General features: G+C 40.9%; 1 protein-coding gene across 1 annotated transcript; it reads right to left on the bottom strand.

The window, feature by feature from the left end:
• Positions 1–224: 224 nt before the first annotated feature.
• Positions 225–24,518, bottom strand: LOC141116640 (Fc receptor-like protein 3). The gene is made up of 8 exons (XM_073609032.1): positions 24,245–24,518; positions 19,436–19,687; positions 16,758–17,036; positions 13,410–13,691; positions 12,483–12,764; positions 8,686–8,811; positions 3,848–3,882; positions 225–3,095 (listed from the first exon to the last, which is right to left on the bottom strand). The coding sequence occupies exons 1-8, from the start codon at positions 24,516–24,518 to the stop codon at positions 2,997–2,999; spliced, it is 1,629 nt and encodes a 542-aa protein (XP_073465133.1). The 3' UTR covers positions 225–2,996.
• Between the last annotated feature and the right edge of the window lie 358 nt (positions 24,519–24,876).

The raw sequence follows: 24,876 nt of genomic DNA, 5'->3' as shown, positions 1-24,876 counted from the left end.
TAATTTTTTTTTTTTTTGTCATTATTCAATCACTTGGGACAAAAAAAATGAATATTCAATGGGCTCAACATGCCTCTCAGCAAATTCCTTGGGGTGTCTACTTTCCAAAATGGGGTAATTTGTGGGGGTTTTGTACTGCCCTGCCATTTTAGCACCTCAAGAAACGACATAGGCAGTCATAAATTAAAGGCTGTGTAAATTCCAGAAAATGTACCCTAGTTTGTAGGCGCTAAAACTTTTGCGCAAACCAATAAATATACGCTTATTGACATTTTTTTTACCAAAGACATGTGGCCGAATACATTTTGGCCTAAATGTATGACTAAAATTGAGTTTATTGGATTTTTTTTAGAACAAAAAGTAGAAAATATCATTTTTTTTCAAAATTTTCGGTCTTTTTCCGTGTATAGCGCAAAAAATAAAAACGGCAGAGGTGATCAAATACCATCAAAAGAAAGCTCTATTTGTGGGAAGAAAAGGACGCAAATTTCGTTTGGGTACAGCATTGCATGACCGCGCAATTAGCAGTTAAAGCGACGCAGTGCCGAATTGTAAAAAGTGCTCTGGTCAGGAAGGGGGTAAAACCTTCCGGGGCTGAAGTGGTTAAAGTAAATCGCTATGTGTGGCAGAAAACTAACACTGCACATCACCCTGAACACACCAACCCCACCGTGAAACATGGCGGTGGCAGCATCATGTTGTGGGGATGCTTTTCTTCAGCAGGGACAGGGAAGCTGGTCAGAGTTGATGGGAAGATGGATGAAGCCAAACAGGGCAATCTTAGAAGAAACCTGTTATAGGGTGTACACACGGTCGGACTTTGTTCGGACATTCCGACAACAAAATCCTAGGATTTTTTCCGACGGATGTTGGCTCAAACTTGTCTTGCATACACACGGTCACACAAAGTTGTCAGAAAATCCGATCGTTCTAAACGCGGTGACGTAAAACACGTACGTCGGGACCATAAACGGGGCAGTGGCCAATAGCTTTCATCTCTTTATTTATTCTGAGCATTCGTGGCACTTTGTGCGTCGGATTTGTGTACACACGATCGGAATTTCTGACAATGGATTTTGTTGTCGGAAAATTTTATCTCCTGCTCTCCAACTTTGTGTGTCGGAAAATCCGAGGGAAAATGTCCGATGGAGCCCACACACGGTCGGAATTTCCGACAACACGCTGCGATCGGACATTTTCCATCGGAAAATCCGACCGTGTGTACGGGGCATTAGTCTGCAAAAGACTTGAGACTGGGGCGGAGGTTCACCTTCCAGCAGGACAACAATCCTAAACATACAGCCAGAGCTACAATGGAATGGTTTAGTTCAAAGCATACTCATGTGTTAGAATGGCCCAGTCAAAGTCCAGACCTAAATCCAATTGAGAATCTGTGGCAAGACTTGAAAAGTGCTGTTCACAGACGTTCTCCATACAATCTGACAGAGCTTGAGCTATTTTGCAAAGAAGAATGGGCAAAAATGTCACTCTCTAGATGTGCAAAGCTGGTAGAGACATCCCCAAAAAGACTTGCAGCTGTAATTGCAGAGAAAGGGGGTTCTACAAAGTATTGACTCAGGGGGGCTGAATACAAATGTACACCACACTTTTCACATATTTATTTTTAAAACATTTTGAAAACCATTTATCATTTTCCTTCCACTTCACAATTACCGGTATGTGTCACTTTGTGTTGGTCTATCACATAAAATCCCTATAAAATGCATTTGCGTTTTCGGTTGTAACATGACAAAATGTGGAAAATTTTAAGGGGTGTGAATACTTTTTCAAGGCATTGTAACTGACAGTAAGCCTTTTTTGGTAAAATAAACCAGTGGTCTTCAAACTGCGGCCTTTTTACTTGCCTTTATTTTGCCCTTGAGGCATTATTCTGGTCACTGACACCAACAATGGGGCATAATTCCTCCCACTGACACCAACAATGGGGTACTATTTCTCCCCCAATAACAAAGCTGAGGCATTGTTTACTCCGACTGGGCACAGTCTGACCCCAATAAAATCTTAAGGACAGTAAACTGGCCCCTTGTTTAGAAAGTTTGGTGACCTCTGATATAAATTATGGGCTTCAGTGTTTCAGCTTTGACAGTTATGTGCAGTTCCAATACCATTTGAGACCCCTCTCAAGTGTCTCCACTTACACACACTGGGGTTGATTTACTAAAGACAAGTAGGCTGTTGTCCACTTTGCAAAGTACAGTTGAACTCTACAAGTACAGTTGCTCCAGAGCTCATTAAATGAGGTAAACCTTCACTTTGCAAAGAATACCCAATCACGTGTAAGGAAAAAAAAAAACATTTTTGCTTGCACATGATTGGATGATGGAAGTCAGCAGAGCTTCTGCTCATTTACTAAGCTCTGGAGCAACTGCCACAGTCTTATTTGCCTTTAGTAAATCCACCCAATAAGGTTTGTATACATTTTACCTACATGATGGAAGGGATAATATTGAAGAGCAGTTTTTAGACTTGTAAATATCCAAAAACAACATTAAAATTTACATAAAACACAAACAACTGTTTGCAGCAATTCTCGGTATTGTACAACAAAAGATAAGTGCAATTGTATTAAACAGGCTTTAAACTAAAGGATATTTCAAGCCTTGGCAGCACATCTTCTACTCCCAGCAACCAATCAAATTACAACATATCATTTAGTCCACTGTAGCTTAATAATGAAAGCTAACTCCTAATTGGCTTCCTTTGTGCAATTCAGCTCTTTTTTATTCAACTCATGGGTGGTCTTTTAGAAGGTAATACTTGCACAAATCTGCTGTTAGATTTCACAACTCAGATGTTTGTCCGTACTTTGACAATCAACTGCCAGTTTTCCCTTTCATCAACTGCCACTTTTTGCAATCAATCCTATAAAAATCCAAAACACACCACCAAGTCAAACAAAAGACATAAAACCAACTTGTTATAAGTCAGTCCATTTACATTAGTAGTTGGTAGGCCCAGTAGAAGACGGGTGAGGATTAGATGTTCTGATAGATGCTTTCTGGCTCATCGGACATTTCTTGGGCGGCCGCCAAACGACGCATAGATTTGGGCCTCACAGCAGAGTAGATAGGATTCTAAAAAAAAATACACATAAATAGATAAAACAAAGTCATAATAAAACAACACAACCACCTCCCTTCTGCTGGACTGTATCAAAATGGCAGGAAGGTGGTAGTTTTTTAAATGGCATTGCAGAAATAAAGTATGGGTGGCCAGTGCAACCATTGGGTACAGAGACAATCTGATTAACTTTGTGCCTTGTGATTGCTGTGATGGCCAATCACAGCAAACACAAATGAAAACAGTTTAAGAGCCTGCCCCTTCTTCCGCTGCTGCCGATTCTGATGATCTTCTGAATTCCTCTTCTCCTGTGATCCTGTGGGTAAAACTGCTCCTAGTGACCACCAAAGGAAGGGGGCACATTGAGCAACAAGGAGGGGGGCCCACTGACCACCACTGAGCATCAAGAGGATACAGAGCATATAGACCAGTGATGGCAAACCTTGGCACCCCAGATGTTTTGGAACCACATTTCCCATGATGCTCAACTACACTGCAGAGTGCATGAGCATCATGGGAAATGTAGTTCCAAAACATCTGGGGTGCTAAGGTTCACCATCACTGATATAGACTATAAAGGGGGCACACTGACCACCAATGTTTTGGAGAAAAACACCATTCACCACCAGCAGTAATGGGACACTCACCAGTTACCACCAACATTTAAGGGGTCACACACTACTGACATTTAAAGGGGCACTCATCACCCACAACCACTATGAGGCAACATCTACCAACCTTGTTCAAGGCACTTTGCAATACTCACATTTACTTCTCCTTCATCTGCCCTCAGTGGAGCACCTATAATATCAGCAATAACAAGTTATAAGAATTCAATACTTGATGCACGGTGTTGAGTGAAGAACTGTTTTGAATTTTCGCAACAACAAAGCCCAGTCCTGGAAATCCAATTTTTCCACTTTGACTTGGAGCAAATATGCCACAAGTGAAACTGGAGGAGCAGCATTAAAGACAGGAAACCAGCATTTTTAGAAAAAAGGGCACCAATAATATAATGTGTATTTCTCTTGGGAGTTTCCTTTAATAACAATACGAGCGAAGAGGATGGTAATAGGTTTAAGGTGGACATGCATTTGTTAATCTCTACCACGGAGACACCCCCCCCCCCAACACTGCACATATACAAGGGGCATGTGTATGTACAGCTGTGAGGCAGGGAATGCCTCGGCAGCTTATGTTTGGTCAAGTACATTGACAGCTTCCTGGCGAGATCTCTGAAGTGGGTTCAGACTATGAAGGATTAATGAGCATGTAAACAACATTAAGATCGGATTAAGAAAGCATAGATTTAGTTTCCTATCACCTTAGGACTCACCATAATCAAAACCCAGCCCTTTTAAAATTCTGTGGGATTGACAAGATTCTACCACACTGGAGAGGTGGGGATCTGAAAATTCATTACTATAGGATTCGTCAACTTACGGTCTTTAACTTATAATAACAACACAATGCTGCGTGACATGGGTTTAAATGGCCACAACAGCCCTTTTATTAAACAAATCAATAACAACAAACAGAACAATTTAACACCAGGAGGGGGTCTTTGGGTGTCCTTAAATCCCATTTTGATTATTATTACCAACTATGTCCTCAGCTGTGCCCCAGGCGGCTCGAAGACGTTGCGACTTCCAAATTTTACTTTCCCCCATGGGACCTAGGTCCTGGGAGAACCACCAACAACCAACCAAGGTGGGAGCGCCATTCCCTGTATGGGCCCAAATACTTCTACAATCTGTTTAATCCTTGACCCCCCAAAGACCCCCTGACCCACCAGCTGCTGTGACAAATGCAAAAGATTAAAAAAAAACCTCTTTAATTTTTATTTATTTATTTATTTTTATATATTTATATATTTATTAATTATTATGTTTTATTTTTTTTACACTTTTTAATTTTTTTTAAAAACATCCCAATTGTCCCCCTCCCTCTTATACCACCTCCTAACCAGAATATAAGGCTGGGGGGAGGGAACTCATCAATCAAGGAAACTTTTCGGAGTGATTACCCATCAGTCTTTGCACGTGCCAAAATCCCCCCTGCGGCTCCACTCTGACCACCTGACCCTTGATGCTCCAATAAGGTAAGCTACACCCCTACCCCACTAACTTACTTAATTATTTAACCCTTCCCAGACCTGTTCCTCCCTTAGTCATGACAACCCTGTGTCTATTTCTTCTACTCCGGATCGCACTGGTGTCGCAACCTGAAACCAGGTGGATTTTTGAAACAGGCTCTCTTGCGCCAGCTGGCCTCAACATAGACATAGACCTCAATTGTTTTCTCTTAGATTATTAGTAGAGAGATCTATTGAATTTATGCATATTACTGTACTTTTTTGTAAGTAAATGGTTATATCTATTTAGCTAGTATTTGGTTTTTCGATTATTTTATTAATTAATTATTTTTTTTCGGATGTTTGATCATATATATCTAAAAGCCGGTAGGGCTTTGGTTCTGCTGAAGATACATGTGTTTTGTAGAAAGCATTTCTGTCTTGGCAGAGCATATGATTGTTTCATCCGAATGGAAGGTTCTGTTTCCTCTCTTGTTGACATAGTTATTGCAGACTCAAGTCTGTCCACTAGATGTCTCCCTATGTACTTTTTTTATTTTTCTATATTATACTGATAAAGTTTAGGTAGGGTTTTTTTGTGTTCTATTTTTTTTTATTTTTTTGTGTGTGTTTTATAAACGTATACCCTACTGTATCAATGAGGTTTTTTTTTATTATTCTGATAAAGTTTAGGCAGGGGTTTTTTTGTGTTCTATTTTTTTATTTTTTTTGTGTGTGTTTTATAAACGTATACCCTACTGTATCAATGAGATTTAATGGTATTGGGAAATGACGGTTTTTATTTTTATTTTTCCATAAGAAAAGGTCTGGAAAATAAGCTGTTTTTTTTTGGATAGCCATCCTTTGTTAATGCCATTGCCTCTTAATTATATTTTAAATGTACCATATTGTTTTATATCTGTTACTATATGGGAATCCCTAGCACCTGTTGAAGTCAGTTGTTTGCAATAGAAAATATTTTAAACTTTAAGAGGAATTTTAGGTTTTAGTCTATATTTTGTTCTGGACCAATCCCGTTGGCTGGTCCACTATTTAAGCTAAAATAATCTGTGTCAGACCCACTTCCTGATGACGCGTGCTGGAACGCGAAATGCATAGAAGCTAGGTCTGACAGTGCGCTCCATGTCATTTTCGCTGGGGGGGGGGGGGGTTGCCTAATGTATAGCATACACCTCTGGTCAGATAGCGCTGTCTGAACGGACTTCCACCGCACTAGGTGTTTCCGATATACTGATTCACTCCCCTGCTGGAAATATTGTAAGTGACATTTTTTTAATAATAAACAAACAAACAATACTACACTATATCTGCCTTCCCTGGCTCTTTTTGGCGGAGCTTGGTTTTCTGATGTGGGAGATTGGAGTGGAGGATAGATAACAAAGATTTCATCTGGCTGTTCCCGGGGCTTATTCGACCAAGTTCACCGTACATGTGAACGATCGACTGGAAAAAGATCCTTGAATGGTTTCCAGGATTTCAGGAGGTACTTCATGTCTTATGGTCACTTGCTGGCCAGGGCCATCTGGTGAGTGCAATTTGTTGTCACTTTGGGTGAAAAGTCACAAATATTATTTGGAACACGGATTTTATTTCTCACATGGTGTTGGAGTGAAATCATTTAGAAAGAATTTCGGAGCTGTTTTGAACTTTTCATGATATATTTGCTTGAGCAATTATAAATATATTAATTAGTTTTTTTCTGAGACATTTGTGCACATGTATAAAGTGAAGCCATTCACTAATACACGGCTTATACACAGTTTTGAATGCATACATAATAATTGTAGCCGAGTAAATGGGAAGCGATGTCATGACTGGAACGAAACCGCTCAAGGCTTTGTTTCAGTCTGTCCCTAGCCGCCGTAGGCGGCGCATTATTGATCGGGCCTCCCGGTGGAACGGGAGGCCCGGTAAGAGCGGTGGGAGGGGGGACCTCCCCTCCCGCTCCTCCGATATAACAGCCGAGCGGCTTTTAGCCGCATTGGTTGTTATCCCTGGAAAGCCGATCGCCGGCTCTAAAAAACAGTACCAGGATGATGCCTCCAGCTGCGGGCATAATCCCGGTATAACCCCCCGAAAACCAAGTACGCACATCTGCGTACGGTTGGCGGGAAGGGGTTAAAAACCAATGACTACAATGACTATTGCCAGCATTCTTTTGTTTACATTTTAGCTGTCAGCGGGGAAACCCACTGACAGCTAAAATGTAAACAAAAGAATTCTGACAATTAAAAATTCAGAAAAAAACAGTGGGGGGTCCCCCCAGGGACACAGCCGTCTAACCGGTAAAACGTAGGGGTGGAGGTTACCCAGTGACGTAACTGGGTGACCCCTGCCCCCATATCTACCACACATTGGGAGAGTGTCATTCCTGAATGACAGATAAACATGGAGGCGGTGTTACCTGGGGCATACTCATTCACAAATAACCACCATTGCCTTCAGATGCATTGGAAAATCATTTTTACAGCTGACTTTATGGTATGTTGACCTGTATTTATCAATTCTGCTCAACTAGGCAAATTGTGCAACAAGTTAACACAATGGGGCTGGTTTACTAAAACTGGGGAGTGCAAAATCTGGTGCAGCTCTGCCAAGAAACAGCTTCAACTCTTCTGGAAAGGATGTCCACAAGGTTTAGGAGTGTGTCTATGGGAATGTTTCACCATTCTTCCAGAAGTGCATTTGTGAGGTCAGGCACTGATGTTGGACGAGAAGGCCTGGCTTGCAGTCTCCGCTCTAATTCATCCCAAAGGTGTTCTTTTGGGTTGAGGTCAGGACTCTGTGCAGTCCAGTCATGTTCCCCCACCCCAAACTCACTCATCCATGTCTTTATGGACCTTACTTTGTGCATTGGTCCACATCATTTGGTGGAGGGGGGATTATGGTGTGGGGGTTGTTTTTCAGGGGTTGGACTTGGCCCCTTAGTTCCAGTGAAGGAAACTCTTAAGGCGTCAGCATACCAAGACATTTTGGAAAATTTCATGTTCCCAACTTTGTGGGAACAGTTTGGGGATGGCCCCTTCCTGTTCCAACATGACTGCACACCAGTGCACAAAGCAAAGTCCATAAAGACATGGATGAGCGAGTTTGGGGTGGAGGAACTTGACTGGCCTGCACAGAGTCCTGACATCAACCCGATAGAACACCTTTGCGATGAATAATCATGTTACCACCATGCCAGCTAATCATGGTGATCATATAATTTGGTTTACAGTGAAATGCACAATGATAGCTGAAGCCAGTCAATTTCTATGTAAAGTCTATGCAAATCCATGGACAGCTGACTTTCTGCTTCAGTAATGGTACTGGCAACCTCAAGCAGCTTCTCCCCTCCCACAATCACCAATAAAAGCAAATGCAAACAGTATGTAATTGATTTTTTACTATTACAAAACCTACAAAGTTTTAACATTGTATGTCTACAGTATATTATATCCAGTACCACTGTGAAATGTAAAGTTCACATATACCTGTACTTTAAGATAAAATCATTTATACTGTATTACCTGTCATTGGGTCTTGGTTGTTTACAGAAGGACGTTGACGGAACATGTAGAGGAACCCCAGGATAGCAAGGATGAGAAGAAGTAGAGTTACCGAGCAAATTATAAGAAGATATGTGCTAATGGTTCCTGTAAAAAGACAGTACTCATCAACATTAAAATTCATCATTGCTACCTGCAGGGATCTGTATATATTTGTATTGATTATATACTTCCCCCATCTGCTCATTATTGAGGAAGTTGTCCTATATAAAGTCCTCTTTAAACTTTTCTCATCAAGGGCTTCTCAAAAGCCTAGGGATCACTGAGAGAAGTTCAACACTGAAAACAAGATTTTAGCTAGTTTTCCCATTCTTAGCTAATTTGGTCCCATGCCAAAATCTTAAATTTAATTTATTTTTTTTTAAATCAAATTTTATTTAGAAAAGTTTTTGATACGTGAACGATCAAACAAGACATATTCATGGAGCATACATATACAGTAAGAGGCACTTAAGTGATTACTGTGACATCATATTGACTTCCAAATATCGATATCCAGAAAAAGATATCAATAAGGAGAAACAATAAAGAAAAAACAAAACTTGTAGTACAGCTATACTTAAGCATTAAGGAGCCTACCCGAGGGTGGGGCACATAAACTCAAGCCATTGTGATCAGAGTGCATCAAATTTTCTCATGAAGTTTCTAAGGAAATAGGTATGCTTTTCAAACGAGATACACTTGTTGCGGTCTAAAATCCAAACAGATATGATAGGAGGGCGTGGGGGGTCCACCTAAGGGCAATTTGTCTGCGGGTCACAAATAAGCCACACAAAACGGTTGTCAGTTAATGAGGGTCCAAAGAGGAGGAGTCAAAGTAGCACAATAGGCAGGTGAAAAAGATTTACCTCCAAAAGCCCATTAATTGTACCCACCAACTCTACTCAACACCTTTGGAGGTTGGGACAAGGCCATAAATGGTGAATAAGGGAGCTAGAATTTAAAACTTGGCATTAAATTTGATCAAATTCTCAAGCTAAATTAAAAATAAATTATAAACAAATTCACTCATTTATACATTTTAGCTTCAGTATTAAGAACTTCTGTTTTTACCCCACATCCACTAATCACAAAACGCTCTAGAAAATGACCGATGAACCCTGAAAGTTTGAATCTGCTTGGCAACTTCAAGATGTTGTGATAGTTCTTAGGTCAGGAATATGATATAAATAAGGCCCACCTATCTCAACGTTATGATGTGAAATTGCGTCCTCCTCTGTTGGTTGATTTCTACATAGCAATAGAGTAGATTAAATTAGTGTTGGGGCAGTGGCACCAGATATACATGATAGAAAAAGGGTGAAACCAGGTTCTTGGGTACAAAGTACATTTCCTTATAAGAGGTGTGTTTGTTAAAGTGTTGGGTTGGTGACACTAGATACATAATGGTTGTAAGCATAATGCCCCGTACACACGGTCGGACTTTGTTCGGACATTCCGACAACAAAATCCTAGGATTTTTTCTGATGGATGTTGGCTCAAACTTGTCTTGCATACACACGGTCACACAAAGTTGTCGGAAAATCCGATCGTTCTGAACGCGGTGACGTAAAACAAGTACGTCGGGACTATAAATGGGGCAGTGGCCAATAGCTTTCATCTCTTTATTTATTGTGAGCATGCGTGGCACTTTGTCCGTCGGATTTGTGTACACGCGATCGGAATTTCCGACAACGGATTTTGTTGTCGGAAAATTTAATCTCCTGCTGTCCAACTTTGTGTGTCGGAAAATCCGATGGAAAATGTCCGATGGAGCCCACACACGGTCGGAATTTCCGACAACACGCTCTGATCGGACATTTTCCATCGGAAAATCCGACCGTGTGTACGGGGCTTAAGGGTGTAACCAGGTTCTTCAGTACAAAGTAGCCTTCCCTATGCAAAGTGTGTTTTTTAAAGTTTAGGTAAACTCTAAATCTATTTTTCAATATGAATGACATCATGCCTCACTGCCTACAGTTTTCCTAAACGAATTAGCTGCAGTATTGTAGGTCTACAATGTAAGCTGCTTGAGTTGCCCATTGGGCTGACTAGCTGGTAGATTTAATAGGCAGCCCGATGGCCAACTTTAGGAGGCTAGCTACAACGCTGCTGCTAATTGTGGGGCAGTTCCTAGGCAGGAGCAGTCTGTACTCCCCATGTCAGGTGGTGCTCAACCAAAACGGCTTGGCAGAAGGGGAAGGAAGTTGTGAGATCTCCCCCATGTGACTCCAGCAACCATCTTTGGTCAGTCTTTTAAGACTCTGACTCCAGGGTTTGGCACGCTTTATGCGAGTAACTAGTGTAGGGACAGAGTCCCCATCTGGCAGGGACATTACTTAGAGGTACAAAAAGGTTCCTGAGGAGTAGCGACAGTGCAGGGACTACGACCTTCTCTCTCTAGGAAGCCAGAGAGACCAGCCAGGCCATATTCCGCTCCTTGTTGCAGATGCTGTAGGCATCTTCAAGTCGTTAGACCGCCATCATATTTTGTAGGTGGCTCTGGACAGATGTGCCTACCCACCAGGCCTGATTAAGTTGTATTTAACAATGCAATACAATAGAACTATTAATTGCCTTACTTGGACTCTTCACTGCCCGCCACACCACGCTGCACCTTGCTAACAAGTTGTTTAGCAAGGTTTTCTTGCAACAGGAAGTGCACTTACTGGCAGAATATCCTTCCGCTAGTAAAAAGAAATTTTACAATGAAGTCCCAAAACAATTCTACAGTCATTATACATCTGGTGTCACCAGAACAGCCCTGTTTTTGATCTATATTATTTCTATGTGAAAACCAAGAGACAGAGGGGATCACAATTTCACATTGATGTAGATGGGCTTTATCCTCAAAGTTTCCTTAGCTAAGAAGATCTAGCGATGTGATGTCCATGTTCCCCTCTTGCTGCTCTTGCTGATATCTTCTCTAGGTCTTCTTCTAGATCCTTATGCATTTTGTATTTGCTGACTAAGGAAGATGTAGCTCTCGTACATGAGCACATGGCTTACCTCATTCTGTCTCTCAAAAATTGCTTACGACATCTTGAGATGGTACACGGAGCTGTGCATAAGCACCTATCAGTGTACATTTAGGAAAAATTTGCTAGTATGCAGAGAAAGTGCTTTTTGGCAGAATAGACTCTGTGAGGTCAATTTATCAATGTTTTTACTTAAACTATAACTAAAGGAAAAACTTTTTTTTAGTTTTGGATAATAGAGTGGAGAGGGATTAGAACACCTGTCAGTTTTTATTGCTGTCAGTGGCCCCCGTTATTGAGAATCACCTTCTCTATTTGTCCTGTTTACCAATCTCATCAAAAGTGAAAGGAAAGGAAGTTCAAAATTTGGACTGTCGCCAGAACAGCAATAGAGGGGAAATCTTCCAATGGGAACGCTGGTTCTGGTGACCTAGGGGGCGCTAATGGATTCTCTTAATTTGCACTGATTTCCTTCCACTTCCTGTTTTGGCTGTGGGACAGGAAGTGAAGGTAAAACCCCCCTCCCCCACCAAACCCCCCCCCCCCCAAAAAAAACAATTACAGGAGTTATAACCCTCCCTTACTCCATACAATTGAAAAATAAATTTTTTGCCTATAGTTCTACTTTAGGATTTCAACAACCTTTACCCAATGATTCACACATTTTTCTTATTAAATCTTAGGTGGAGAATGTGTAAATTTTGGGTGAAATTTATGTGAAAACATTTATATTTAGTTACCTTTAAGATTTCTTCATATGCTTTACTGACATTAGTTATACTCATAACTGGCTATGCTCACCTTGAATGACCACACTTACTACTGCACTTATTTTCTTCATCCCATTGTATAGAGTTCTTGCTTCACAGGAATAATTCCCAGAGTCCTCCAGTTGAGCCAATGGGATTATATATTGATGTGATGAATTAAATTTCTGAACATTCTTTTCATTCTGGTAGAATGCAAACTGCAGTTCAGTGTAGTTTCTTAATGTGTTAATACTCGTGTTACATGTTAGAATAACTTTGTTGCCTTCTTTAGGGAAATCTGGGTTCATTACAATTTCCGGGTGAGAGAAGAGCTCTGCATAGACATTAATAAAATTGTAAGCAAAATCAGAACACAATGGTAACTACTGTATTTATTGGCGTATAACACTCACTTTTTCACCATGAAAATCGGGTGCAAAGAGCGTGTGCATGTTATACGCTGATACTTTAATTTTAGCTGCCTCGGAGGGGACAGGGAGAGGGGCGGGACGAGTGCTGTCAGATTACATACAGTGAGAATCTTCTGTTTACTTGGCGGCCTCTGTAATAAGAAGTCCTGTCTCCTGGGCCGCCATTGGACCACTGTTCTGTCTATCATAGGAGATTCTCACTGTATGTAAATTGGTTGGCGCTTGTCCCGCCCCCTCCCTGTCCCCTCTAGGCTGCAGATGGGCATCGATCAGGCTGCACTGATAACAATGGCGAGGCTGCTGCATTGAAGGTAATGGTGAGGCTGCTGCATTGATGGCACTCGAGAGGCTGCAGATGGGCACTGACCCTTATTTTGCTTCAAAGTTCCTTATTTAAAAGTTTTTTTCCTGAAACTTCCCTCTTAAAATGAATGTGCATGTTATACGCCTGTGCGTGTTATACGCCGATAAATACGGTAAGTTACATTTTGCATAGGGGTAATATAGATTCTATTCCTCTCCCTCCTGTTGTATTGTGTCCTTCTCACCTTGTATGTGGACATTTATCTCTTTTTTCTTCTTAGTTAAACCATTGGCTGACCTTCTGACCTCACAGATATAAGACCCAGAGTCTTCCAATTTAGCAAATGGGATTCCATATTTATTGGAAGAACCAAATTCCTGAACGTTCTGTCCATTTCTTTGGAAAGCAAACTGCACGTCTGTGGCTGATATGAATAGAGAAGGTCTGATAAGACATGTCAGTGTAATATTGTCTCCTTCTTCTATTGGGTTTGGGGATACTTTGATTTCCAGGTCAGTAAAGAGCTCTGAAAGAGAGTAAAAGAAATAAAATGCATTCTTGGTTTAATGCTTCCTAAAGGATTGAAAGCAGAGTGCCATGTATTGGGTAGAGATGAGCCTAGGTTTGTTTGGACAGGGATCTTAACCCACGTCTTCAAGCCCACCCGTCTACTGGGCCAACCATCTGCAGGTCTGAACACAAACCTAAATTTTTCAATTCATGAATACTGATCAGCGAAAGTTACAACACACACACATTATTTTATTGATTTTTGAGGTCTCTTGAATGTAAACATCCATTCTGAATAATCATGTGTAGCGATACCCCTGTAAGGGCTGCTGGATTTTTGGGTCCCCCTTTACATACACGGCCAGGTAACAGGTATTTTCAGCAAGCACTCTGTAGACATAAATCTGTCTAAGAGCTTTGTTTGTTTTTTAGTTTATTAGGGGAATTTACTTGGATGAGGAAAGGGTGGTATGTGATGCCCAGAACTGTAGTATAATAGAACTTGAGGACATGCAACAACTCTCTCTGGCTTTCAGAAAAGGGCACAAAACTGTGTTCCACTAGAACAAACTGAATAGCCCAACTGGCAAAGATCAATCCCAAACGTCTTACTGCAGGTACTCAACCTCTACAGAGTGATGCCAAAGCAACTGGCTCCTCGCTAGAATCCCCAAGCAAAGGTGTAGGATAGCTGTGATGGCCTGAATGGCTCTAAGCTGTAGATAGCTAGCTGGGCAATGCACCTAGCTGCTTCAGCTCTACAGACTCTGGTATGTAGAATTGAAGCTACTCGCTCAGTCCTAGTAAAGATCCTGTCACTCATGTGGTGACTGCTGAACAGGACTCTTGCTCGACAGGTCCCAATGGCTCCCAGGGTGACTCAGCTAAGCCTTGTTGAGGCTGAAAAGGTTTGAGGTTCTTCTCCTCTTTTTTTTCTTCTCTGGCTCCTTCCTTTTGGCTTTTTCTGCCTGGAGGCAGAGCCCCCCAGCACAGGGATCCCCTCCCTGGACACTGGCCCACGGATTCTTCTTCCACATGGCCAGGTTCCAGAATACATATGGGCTATCTCTCCACATTCTGGGCCATCCTAACCCAGGGAGTGGAGGAGACTCAATAAATATTCAGGCCCAATCTCTGTCCCTCCACCCCCTAAGTTCTAGAACTCTCCGGGAGCTTCTAGAAGCCAAGGGGAGGTGACAGAGACTCAGCCCTTAAAGCTCTGCCAACATAACTCTCAACAAATTAACCCTCACTCCCCTGGATACATCAGGAGCCTGACTAAATGTACCTACTGTACACAGGGGGTGCTACAAATGATACAGGTTTTCAATTAAAGTGTATGTACTCTATGTAGCAATTACACCTGAAGGGGGCCACTGAGAATATGCCTATTAGTCTCCCACAATAGTACAAAGGCTGCCAGTCCCACGCACAGCCCCACCCATACTGACAATACAAGTTTAGTCTAGGGGATGGAGTTTTAGTATTTTTTGCTGAAGAACTTTAACAGGAGAGGGGTCACAGGATACTCTTAAGCAATCAATAGTAATAATGGGTGGACACACATCTCACTAATCTCCTTACAGCAGCCTTTCCTGGAGATAAGGGAATGACCAGTAAATCTAGGACTCTGTCAGAGAAGCCACCAATTCATGTAGCATACTTTCGGTACCTAGATCCCTTCTCATCTGTCTCAGAAACTCTCTCCTAGGGACAGTAGCCCTGAAAACTGTAACTGTCCTTGAAGAGGAAAGACACTCACTCTGAGCTTCCCAAACATTTATCACCCCACCAGCCACCTTCTGGACACTTCCTTCCAGGGATTAGCTGGGGCATGAAAGTATTCATACTGGTCATCTGCATCTTCCTGCCCTATATTCTGCAAGCTTTTTCTAGAAACAGGTGCGATAAATCAAACACAAAGCTCAGGAAACCCTGAACAGACAAAACAATCAACCACTGTTCCTACTACGAGCCAAAAAGGGAATTTCCTCAATTAGAAAAGTTTTTCTAACATCCTGTTGTGTTTTAGGACAGGAAACAAAGAGAAATTTCCCCAATGGGTAACAGACACCAAAAAAAAAAAAAAGCATAATGGGTTTGTCTGTTCCCTATTCTAGCCAGAAATTGGCTATACCTACATTTTAAATGAACACTTGGTTCTGTATGGCCATAACTGTGACTTTCATTTGCTATCTATTGAGGAACGCAGGAAGTAAACCATTTAAAGTGGTGATAAATCAACAATTTAATGAGAAAGCAACGTTCAACAGTTACTACATACAGTACAGTACTGTATATCTAAGGTCATTTTCCAGTTCTAGGTAGAGAAGGCAATAGTTTAACACTAACACCTGACAATTATTTTTCTTTGCCATCTGTGTCCCATGGGAGAGATTTACCTTTAAAATGACACTAAATTATATCCTTATTTTCCAAAAATAATCTATAAACATCAAATCTCCAAGTATAATTCAAACCTTGAAACTTACTTACTATTTATTATGATATTCAGCTCATCGCTGGTCAGGCCTCTGGTACCCCCCCCCCCCCCCCCCCGTTCTAAAAAAATGGGGAAGTTTCTGGAGCTGGAGCTAGTGAGTGGAGGCTAGGAGGCGCTAATCTGCATATTTATGGTAATCTGGCCAATCCTAAGGCAGGAGGGCTGGCATTAGCCCTTAAATATTGTAAAGCCTTGCCAGCAGGGGAGTCGGGTGGAAGATGGAGTGAGGAGCCTGTTTTGTTTACCCAGAGAGGGGACCCCGGGGCTGAGGGGGTTCAGCCTCTAGGCTGGGAGCTGAGCGAAAGGAAGAAAGAAGTAAAGAAGTAATCCATTTAAGGTGGTGATAAATCAACAATGTCATAGGAAAGCAAAACCTTCAGCAATTAGAGTATATCTAAAGCCATTTTCCAGTTCTGGGTGGTGTAAGCAATAGTTTAACACTAACACCTGTTCTTTGCCAACTGTGTCCTATTGGAGAGATTTACCTTGAAAGTGACACTAAATGATAGTCTTAATTTCCAAAAATAATCTATACACATCTACTATCCAAATATAGATCAAATCTTGAATTGTACTTACCATATATTTCAATATTCAACTCGTCGCTTCTCTTTTTCACATTACTTTTTAAAGTTTTTGCTTCACAATAATATTTCCCAGAGTCCTTCAGCTGAGCCATTTCAGCTCCATATTGATTAGATAAAGTGAAATTCTGAACAGTCAGTTGATCTCTGTAGAAAGCAAATTGAAGATCCGTCTGTCTGTGTGGGCTGAGACTCGTGTCACATGTCAGGGTCATGTAATCTCCTTCCAGCACTGGGTTTGGCTTCACTTTTATTTCAGGAGCTCTGAATAGTTCTGTAAAACACAAAGATCACACAGTGGGCCTCTGTTATTTTACCAATCTACAATTTACCTTGATGGTCACTGAAAAGAAGAGTTTTATCAGATCGAGCAACTATTCTCTACATTTTCAGCTCTATGCATGTTGTGGTAGTAACAGAGAGAGTACATTGTTTTATTATGTCTAGCATTGTGGGAAGGAGCTGTAGTGTAGTGGCACAGGTGTAGTTCCCCAAACTGGCCACTAGATGACGCCATGGTGAGGGTTGGGAACATTATAGTGAACAGTAGGCAGTGTAGGTGCCGAGGTAGACACTGGAGGTCCCAGAATAGAGATTGGGGTGTATCATAGATAGTGAAGAAGTGCTCTGGATAAAAAGTCTGGCGAGAGTCTACTGACTAAAGTTAGTCATGGGAAGCAATGCAAGGCATACAGGATTATAATCTTTGAGGTTTTCCATCTTCTTGCAGCTTTTCTTTAGGAGGGAAGAAAGGAAAGAGAGATGCAGGACTTATGAGACTACTCACATCCTTTGGCTTGGGATGTAGGGATCTGGGAAACCCCTAAATGTATGGGTTGTTCCTTGATCTGCATCCCCTCTGCTGTTTTCTGTTTGCAGCTAAGGAATATGCCATCACCATTGGGATGACTTAAAGAAACGTAAATATGTAAATCAACTATGTTTCAGTAAAGAGTTAAAATGCTGTCTTTTGGTGGACTTTTCCTACTCCTAACCTAAGGATAGGATGTCCTCTGGAAACAAAACTTGTGGGTGTGGGCGAGGCCACTCACTAAGCATGTGGGTGTACCTTTTGTTGTGCACGCGCTCATCAATGCCCAGGACCAGGTGGGGACTGCAGTAATGTGAGAACCAAACATTAAGGCAACTTAGAGATGAGCCGTGTCACTGTGCACAGTAATAAAATGACAGAGTTCCTCTGAAAAGTGCTGTCCCATGTCATGTCACTACCTAGTAAAGGTTGCATTAAGGAGAGACACTGCAGAGCCTGCGCCCTCTCCACCAGTCCAGAGTACTTCTGATACCGCACCAGTAACAGAATGGGGTCCTGCCATGCACCTAGCGCTGACCTCATGCGTACTCTTGTTAACTTCTTCTTTCCTGTACCATGTCAGGTCATGGATCTCTGTGGGTTTGGTTCCGGTTACTACTGGAAACCAACTGCTACGAAGGAAGCCAGAACATCAAACCCTCTCTACTGGAGGACCCGTCACCTATACCAAGTACCACGCTTCATGACTGGCTGCATGTAACTTGTTCTAGACATTGGTTACCCATAACAACTGCTTTACTCCTCCTGCTTAACTTACCCAGTTATTCACTTGTTGTAGCTTTGCTTCATATCCGGTATCATGTGCTTTACTGACCTAAGTCCTTTGAATACGCCAGAACTAACATGCACCCCTTTGAATAACTTCAGACCAGGCGGAGAATGCAGAGAGGAGCCACAAGAGACGCTGGGGGAACCCCAGAAGAGGATGTTCGGGGGCCACTCTGTGCAAAACGAGCTGCACAGTGGAGGTAAGTATGACATGTTTGTTATTTTAAAAAAGTAAAACACGATCCTTTACAATCAATTTAACTCACCCCAGCCTGGGTCAGCCACTAACTAAAACCAGCATACCAGTAGGTAACCTGCCTACACGAGTGAGCCTGTTATTGGGGTCTATTGCCATACTAAGGAAGAGGGGCTACTAGTGGTGCTGCTGGTTAGGCCAGGCTGGTGGCCTCCCAGGGGTACCTCAGGAATAGCACTCAAAGGAGAATCCCATGCCTAGGGGCAGTAGCCCTGAAAACATATAGCACTCAAAGAGGTAGAAGCAAACTCTAGAAAAATAAACAAAGGATCTTCTGCACATTCTCCGAAACATGTAACCACCCCATTCTGATGTCACTTCCAGTACATGTGCTCCAAGCTTGTCATGGAAGTCGGTCGGCCATCAGCTTTTGGTATCTGTCTTTCCCTCTGCTGCTGATCGGCTAGTGAAGATCTAGGTTAACCGTGACAGGAAACCTACCACCATGTCTGTGTGAGATGATGAGCTCGTTTTATACTACTTTTTTGTGAGTGTTTTGAAACACATTTGTTTAATAGATACCAGTGGTACTGCACTTAGAAGTGCCTCTCTTTCTTTCACTTTCGTTCTGTATGATTACAAAGGAAGCAGAGCCTGACTATGTAATGAGCAAATATGGCTTCTCCCACGTACATATGGTATATAATTACAAAATGTGGAAAATCAATATGGAGCTGCAGTTAGAGTGCTAACCTTACCTGACTGACACAAAGATGAGCCCAACCTGACATAAACTAGTTAGCGGAAGATCTTGGACATAACACACTGCGTCAAATCACACTGACACCCCCACCCAAATCCAACTAGAAGGACTTACCTTTGACAGAAATAGATACTTCTGAGTACTCCGGAGCACCTCTATAGACCTCTTTTGTACATGTATATTTACCAGATCTATCAATACTTATGTTTGTAATACGGAATACAGAATCAGTTCCCCAGTTTCTTATTACAGTGTTATCCTTGGTAAATATCGTCATTCCTGCAGGATATCCGGGATAATGGTGACATCTCAGAGTCACATCGTCACCTTCATGAATGTAGAGAGGAGTCTGCAGGATCACCCAGTCTGAAACATATCAATATATACAAATCACATTACAGCAAGGTCTGTCTAACAATGATCTACCTCTTCCCAATATCTCATCCCAATCGTCTGATATTATGTCAATTACCAACCTGAGGGACGGCTACCAAGACCACAGACTAGCAACCATTGACCACTCTCCTGGTCTTTACCTTAATATTTGAGTAAAGCTGTCATGTATTTTAAATATTTCCCAACTGATACTTTATTTATTTAGAAATGGAGGTAAGGGGTCACTTGTTTCGGACTCCGGTGGACTAGCATTATAAGGCTGGTTTCTCGCAGTCTATATCCTGAAAGATGCAGCGGTGTGAGAGAGACTCTTTATTTCAATTCTGAAATGGTTGCACCAACAGCGATTGTAAACACAGAACAGAATTGTAAATCAGATGCTAAAAAATAGATGTGAAGGAGATCAGGTTATACAGTCTGTACGTTGACTCACAGAGGAGTGACACGTCTCTTTTCTTACTCCTAGCAAAGGTAAAGATTATATAAACTCTAACATTACATTTCTCCTACTTGCTCTCTTATGGTCTGTTAAATATATAATTGAAAGCATTTTGTTATATCTATTTGTAGGCAGGTGCAGTCTACTCTCTCCATCATAGGTGGCACTCAACTGCAGCAGCACTGCAGGGAAAAGGAAGTCAAGAGGTTCCTCTATTGGGTCCAGGGTCATTGGGGAAGCAATCCGATTGGATGCTGTTGCCCCACGTGACTCTACCAGCCATCTTGGGTCAGGCAGAGCATGTGCAGAATGAAAAAAAAATGTTTAGATAAATTTGTTTAATTCATTTAATTCGTTTTTGGAATTTGTTTTGTTTATTTGAATTTGAATTGATTTGAATTTTCCAAACTAGAATTGATTCAAATTTGCATTCCATTCGAATTTAAATCAAACTCCATTCAAATTCCACTCTAATCTAATTCCATTCGAAATCAAATTAATTCTATTCTAATTTTTTGAAAGATGGTTATAGTCTTTCTATTCCATTCTATTGTTTTTTCTATACTATCCTATTATTTTTTTCTATACTATTCTATTCTATTCTTTTCTGTTATATTCAAATTCAAATTTATTCTATTCGAAATTTGAATTTTGGAAAACGACTATATTGTTATAATCGTTCTGTTCTATTTTTTTCTATTGTCTATTCTATTCTATTCTTGTCTATTCTAGTCTATTCTATTATTTTGTATCCCAATCTATACTTTTCTATTTAAATTCAAATTTATTCAATTCAAATTTTGTGAAATGGTTATGTTCTTTCTATTCTATTTTTTTAAATTCCATTCTATTCTTTTATTTTCTATTCTATTATATTCTTTTCTATTCTATTGTAATTTGAATTTATTCTATTCGAAATTCGAATTTCAGAAGAGGTTATATTCTATTTTATTCTATTCTATTTTTTTATTATATTCTTTTCTATTCTATTTTCTTCTATTCTATTCTTTTTTATTCTATTATTTTTTATTGTGTTCCAATTCAAATTTATTCTATTTGAAATTCAAATTTCTATTCAACAGTGGCTCTATTCTATCATATTCTTTTCTATTCTATTCCTTTATTTTCTATTATATTTTATTTTTCTTTGGAAATTCGATTTCGATTAGAAAACAATTCAAATTTGAATGAAAAAAAACTATTAGAATTTGATTCAGAAACTATTCAAATTCGACTTTCATCTAAAATGTTGTTTAGTTATTTCAGATTCATTTAAATTTGCTACTATTGTAATTGGGAAATTTGGATACATTCAAATTTACGAATAACGAAAAATTAATCCGAATTTTCAAATTGGAACTAAACAAACTGCACATGTCTACTATTTAAGGCCCTGGCTCCCAGGCTTGGCACACATTTTGCATGTGGGTAGTGTAGGGACAGGTCACCCGTCTGACAGGGACAGTGATTAGTGGCAGGGAGAGGTTCCTGATGAGTGAGGAAAGGATAGGGTCCCTCCATCCTACCTGGAGTCCTCCCCATTTGGACCCAGACCAGCCAGACAGAGATGGTACCCCTAGGCATGCTGGGTGCCTGTATTTATATTCTAGGAGCACATGGGCTCTTGGTTATTTCTAGAAGAGGATTGCACCATGCTGGGTGAGAGGTGTTGCCTTCCCTGACACTTGATGTGGCCTCAGGTGGGCAACCCGAGGGCCTGAATCTATGTGGCTGACCCTGGTTCTACCATAGGTGACGGAGGGAGAGTCTGCAGTGCATCTGGTCTGGTATCATGGAGAGAGAAGGCTGCTGGTGGAGCTGCAGGAGCCTTGTGAGTACAGACATCCTAATGAGCCTTAGACAGTTAACCCCTTCTTGTGCTTTAAGTCAGTTGAGTGTCCACATAAAGAGAACACTGGCTGGTGTACTTAGAGCTTTGTCCAGGACTGTCCACTTCTTTACTAAGAGACATTGCTCAGTTCTGCAATCAGTTTGCTGCTGCTGTGAAGAAGTCTGTATCTGCCTTCTGCAAGGATTTCAGCCAAGTTTCACTAGGAAAGCAAGTTAGAGTCCTTGGTGTGAACAGTTCAATTTGGAGTATCTTACTATAGCCCTTCCCTATCCAAGTTCTCCAATAAAACAACAAAAACAAAACCCCTACACTGGTCATTGGAGATGAGCGGAACTGTGTGTGTACCTGGCTGTGTGAATCTACCTTGTGCCTGGCTGCGGGGCAAAAGTGGGGAAGACCCAGGCAAAATACCAGTGCCTCCTGCGAGTGTAGCACTACAAGAGCAAACCCGGTGTCCTTACTACAATCAATCTCAAAAGTGGCAGGGCCTCACACTGTCACACCCCGTAGGACAGGAACCGTTTTGCTGGCAGGATTACCAGGAGAGAATTAAAAGAAAAAAGTGTGAAAAAATTAAACAAATTCAGAAAGGTAGGCTGCAATACAGTACATTCAACTTTTGTCCTTGGGTTTAAATTCAGAACTATGTATATATCCCTGATGCAGCTAAAACACACCAATGATAGTTACATAACAGAATCCACAAGGGAAATGGGGAGAAGAGAACACCAGGACTTTGTGATACCAAAGAAAAATATAACGCGTAATGTAGCATAAAAAACAAGTATTTTATTGAAAATTATTAAAATGACCCCTATAAACAACACTATTGGGGGAAGTGAATATAAAATGCATTGACAAACAAGTTGAGCATAAAAGAAAAGTTTCATACAACATATAGCAATATTCCTGATTGTAAGCTCCCAAGAAGCCCTGACGCGTTTTGACCTTGGTGGTCTTCCTCAGGGGCCTGCCCTTGTATAACAAGTCAAGAAGCTCTCTAGGGTACAAAGGTACAGTGAGTATGCATATAGACTGAGATACAGGCATGCCTATAAACAGTCTCCCACAAAATGAGGATCATAATACAATGCACTTACATAGTTTATGGTTTTATACAACAAACAGAACAGGTTGTGTGATGCTGGAGGTCCACAGAGAAGAGAGGAAGTATGGGGAGGGTAAACCTCAATACCCAGTGTGTGTGTCCCAAGCACAAGGGATAACAGCCAGTCTGATGGCGTGAAACTTCCTAGCAGAAATATGGGGTACTAAGGTTTACATTATTAAAGGTATAGACATTTTTTCCATTTGTTCATCATCTTTTACACTCTTGTGAATACTCCCACGTCTGCTATATCATTTCTATTTTGTATGCCATCTACCCCATATTTCTGCTAGGAAGCTCCACGCCATCAGACTGGCTGTTATCCCTTGTGCTTGGGACACACACACTGGGTATTGAGGCTTATCCTCCCCATACTTCCTCTATTCTCTGTGGACCTCCAGCATCACACAACCTGTTCTGTTTGTTGTATAAAACCATAAACTATGTAAGTGTATTGTATTATGATCCTCATTATGTGGGAGACTGTTTATAGGCATGTCTGTACCTCTGTATATATGCATACCCACTGTTCAGTACCTTTGTACCCAAAGAGCTTCTTGACTTGTTATCCAAGGGCAATGCCCTGAGGAAGACTGCCAAGGTCAAAACACGTCAGGGCTTCTTGGAAGCTTACAATCCGGAATATTGCTTTATGTTGTATGAAACTTTTCTTTTATGCTCAACTTGTTTGTCAATAACTTTTTTATTCACTTCCCCCAATAGAGTTGTTAATAGGGGTCCTTATTTTTCAATAAAATACTTGTTTTTTATGCTACATTACGTGTTATATTTTCCTTTGGTATCACAAAGTCCAGGTGTTCTTTCCTCCCCATTTCCCTTGTGGATTCTGTTGGGTTTAGATACACTTTAAGCCAAAAGGGGAATGGGTGATTGTATTGTCTTCGCACAAGTTTCCCTTAAACATGTAGGCTTTTTTGGACTTTTTTGTAGAAAATCAAGAGTGCTTTGCAAAGTGATTATGATGGATTCACTCTGTATTAGTTGTCCATTTGTAAAGCTAGGATTGTATATAAATATTGCAAAAATAAATATCCTTTTATAAACTTGTAAATTTAAGGGAAAATGCATTAAACCATAACACATTCCCTGTACAGAATATTTACTCACCATGACTGACCTCCAGTCTGACGGAGTCACTTCTGTCAGTATTGGAGCCTTTACACTGGTAATTTCCACTGTAATGTTGTGCTGCATTTACAATAACAAAGCTTTGTCCTGTGTATATCAGATTATTATCCTTGTACCAGGTGTAGCTCTTATCTGCTGGAATAGGTGACCTCACATTACAGGTCATTGTTAGAGACTCAGTTGTGAAGATCTTGTGCCAGTTTGGGTTGAAGGTCACTACAGGTCTCACTGCATATCCTACAAGGTAGCACATTGTACATGTCACTTAATAAGAGACACTACATCAAAAAAAATAAAAAAGATACAGTCAAAGATCTGTAAAACATTGTAGAATAGATTTACTCTGCAGCCAATCCTCTCATCTGTGATCTCTATGCTATAAAGCTGTTTTGGCCTGATGGGTGTGGTCAGGTATAGATTAATACTTAATAGGCTCTCTAATGTTTTTTTTTTCTCTTAAAAACAAACAAAAATATAATAAAAGTATAAGGAAAGAAAAAGGTTTGTGTTATAATATGGCGGGCAATTGTGGTTTCCCATTTGTGGTAGATAGGAAAAACTCCCAACCTCCTAAGATGAGAAAAAGGAACTCCTTTAGCCCAGAATATTTG

This window comes from Aquarana catesbeiana, linkage group LG13 (genome assembly GCF_042186555.1).
Source record: "Aquarana catesbeiana isolate 2022-GZ linkage group LG13, ASM4218655v1, whole genome shotgun sequence".
NCBI classification, from domain to species: Eukaryota; Metazoa; Chordata; class Amphibia; order Anura; family Ranidae; genus Aquarana; species Aquarana catesbeiana.
This window is presented reverse-complemented; position numbering and strand designations above follow the sequence as displayed.